Source organism: Capra hircus, chromosome 20, assembly GCF_001704415.2.
Source record: "Capra hircus breed San Clemente chromosome 20, ASM170441v1, whole genome shotgun sequence".
NCBI classification, from domain to species: Eukaryota; Metazoa; Chordata; class Mammalia; order Artiodactyla; family Bovidae; genus Capra; species Capra hircus.
In genome coordinates, this window is record NC_030827.1 from 71,336,031 (window position 1) to 71,338,946 (window position 2,916).

The following is a 2,916-nucleotide window of genomic DNA, read 5'->3' on the forward strand; positions in this document are numbered from 1 at the left end:
AAGACTCTTAAGAGTCCCTTGGACTGCAAGGAGATCCAACCAGTCCATCCTAAAGGAAATCAGTCCTGAATATTCCAATATTCATTGGAAGGACTGATGCTGAAGCTAAAGCTCCAATACTTTGACCCCTGATGTGAAGAACTTACTCACTAGAAAAGACCCTGATTTTGGGAAAGATTGAGGGCAGGAGGAGAAGGGGACGACAGAGGATGAGATGGTTGGATGGCATCACCGACTCAATGGGCCTGAGTTTGAGCCAGCTCAAACTTAGTGATGGACAGGGAGGCCTGACGTGCTGCAGTCCACGGGATTGCAAGAAGTCGGACACGACTGAGCGACTGAACTTCCCGCAGGGCCTTGAGGCTGGTTTGGGACCTGATCTGCCCTAGCTGCCCTCAGGCCAGTGCGGCTGTGCTGGAATTCGGTGTCCTCCACAGAACAGGTGGCACACGGGTCCCTCCAGGCAGCTCTATGGGCTGAGCCTTGTTCCGAGGCCCAGACCACCCCCACCTACCTCAGGCTCTTTCCCACCCACAGCGCCCTCCACTTCAGTTCAGTTCAGTTTAGTCGCTCAGTCGTGTCCGACTCTTTGCGACCCCATGAATCGCAGCACGCCAGGGCTCTCTGTCCATCACCAACTCCCGGAGTTCACTCAGACTCACGTCCATCGAGTCAGTGATGCCATCCAGCCATCTCATCCCCTGTCGTCCCCTTCTCCTCCTGCCCCCAATCCCTCCCAGCATCAGGGTCTTTTCCAATGAGTCAGCTCTTCGCATGAGGTGGCCAAAGTATTTAGGGACAGGAAATCGGGGGTCTCTGCCATGCAGACCCCTCCACTATTTCTGGGCCTGGGCTCGAACCTCCCTGGGAAATTGTCAGCTATCAGGGCCTGGCAACCAAGGGCGCTTCAGAGGACCTGGGAGCTGCATCAGCGAAAGCGGGGGTTCTAGAGGCCCCGCCTCCTAGATGGGGTTCGGGGGATCTCCGCCAATCCCACTAACCCCGCCTACGGATAAACCCTCCCACCGCCTCACCCCTCACCCCTCCCACAGCCTCAGCCCGCCCACCCCTCAGCCTCCCACTGCTCACCTGCCCACCGCCCACTGCCCACCCCCACGCCCGCCCACCGCCTCACCCTCACCTCCTCCTACCACCCACCGCCACCCCGCCACCCCTCACCCCTCACCCTCCTACCACCCACCCTCAGCCCTCCCACTGCTCACCCTGCCCACGGCCACTGCCCACCCCACCCCCCACCGATCACCCCGCCCACCGATCACCGCGCCCACCGCCTCACCACGCCCACCCCTCACGGCCTCCTCCACTCACGCCTCCTCTACTCACCCCTCCCACTGCTCACCCCTCCCAACAGGCGAAGCCCGTCCTGCTGCGTGTCCTGGCCAGCGAAGCCTGGGCAGGTGCTCGGAAAGGGACCAGCGGGCCTGCTTTTAGAACCTGCAGGTGAGCGAGAGGAAGAGGCGGGACCCTGGCCGGGGTGAGGGGGAGCTGGACCTGTGCCCTGTGAACAGCAGCGGTGGGGGCTCACAGTGTGAGGGGAGGTTTCCTTCACCCTGAGAAACGGGGTAGATGTTGCCGTCTATTTTAATCTGTGAGAGGCGGACGATGGAGACAGACAGCGGCCAGACCAGCCGTGCGAGCAGAACTCGGCCCCGGGCCTGTGACGGCTGCCCCGGAAGCCATTCACCCCTACAAGCCCTACGTCCCTGATTCCACTGATCCCCAGCTCAGGACCAACCGCAGGGGGCCGGGCGCTGCCCTCACCCACCTCGTGGGCCGCCCCCTTCTGGCCCCCATCAGCCTCCTCTGGCCCCTGAGTGCTCTCACCTGGGTGCTCTCCCCTCCTCTGCCCACCTCGGAGGGTGCACGTCCCCACCGCCACCCCCGGGTGGCCCTCACTGGAATCCGTCGTGGGCTTCGTGCAGGCTGGCATGGCCCTGCTGACGGGGACCTTGGGCTCACACGGGGTAATCAAACCCAGGAAGATCTGTGTGCGCCTTCTGCCCGGCAGCACTGTCCCCGGGGAAAGGCCCAGGGGAGCTGAAGAGCAGGGACGGCCTTGGGGCCCCTGCCCTCTGGGCCCTGCTGGGGGTCCTGCTGGGGGTCCTGCTAGGGGGAGCTCGAGGGCGGGCAGAGGCTGCTATGATGTCTGCTGCTTGCTTGACGTTGAAGGGCGGGCCTCAGCTCCTGCGGGTCAGTGACCGCTGTGTGAGCTGTCTGCTCGCCGTGTCCACAGGGACAGCCAGGGACACCCGAGAGCTGGCTGGTGGCTGGTACAGACCTCTCTGCCCCCACATGGACGCGAGGTCACAGGACGAAGACTGGGTGGGACCGTGACGGGACGCCTCTTTTGAACCACAGTGGCGTTTTGGTTCTTGTTTCTGTTCCAAGCGTGACCAAATTCTCTTAAGTTTAAAAAGTCAGCAAACCTAAAGCCACACCTAAAGTGGGAGTCAAGAGACACCTGCAGTAACAGGCAAGGTTGGCCTGGGAATGCGGAATGAAGCAGGGCAGAGGCTAGCAGCGTTTGCCAAGAGAACGAACTGGGCATAGCAAACACCCTCTAACACAAAGAGAAGACTCACACGGACATCAACCAGATGATCAACACCAAAATCAGAGTGATTATATTCTTTGCAGCCAAAGATGGAGAGCTCTATACAGTCAGCAAAAACAAGACTGAGAGCTGATTGTGGCTCAGATCATGAACCTCTTCTTGCCAAATTCAGACTCAAATTGAGGAAAGTAGGGAAAACCACTAGACCATTCAGTGTATGACCTAAATCAAATCCTTACAATTATACAGTGGAAGCCACAAATAGATTCCAGGGACTAGACTGATAGAGTGCCTGATGAACTATGGATGGAGGTCCGTGACATTGTACAGGAGACAGGTCA

General features: G+C 59.7%; 1 protein-coding gene across 1 annotated transcript in view; it reads left to right on the plus strand.

Moving 5' to 3' along the window:
• Positions 2,164-2,916, plus strand: part of LOC108638399 (probable palmitoyltransferase ZDHHC11) — an 8,897-nt gene continuing 8,144 nt past the window's right edge. The window contains exon 1 of the mRNA XM_018065484.1: positions 2,164-2,284. Within this exon, the coding sequence (XP_017920973.1) occupies positions 2,164-2,284 (121 nt within the window). The remainder of the gene's footprint in view (positions 2,285-2,916) is intronic.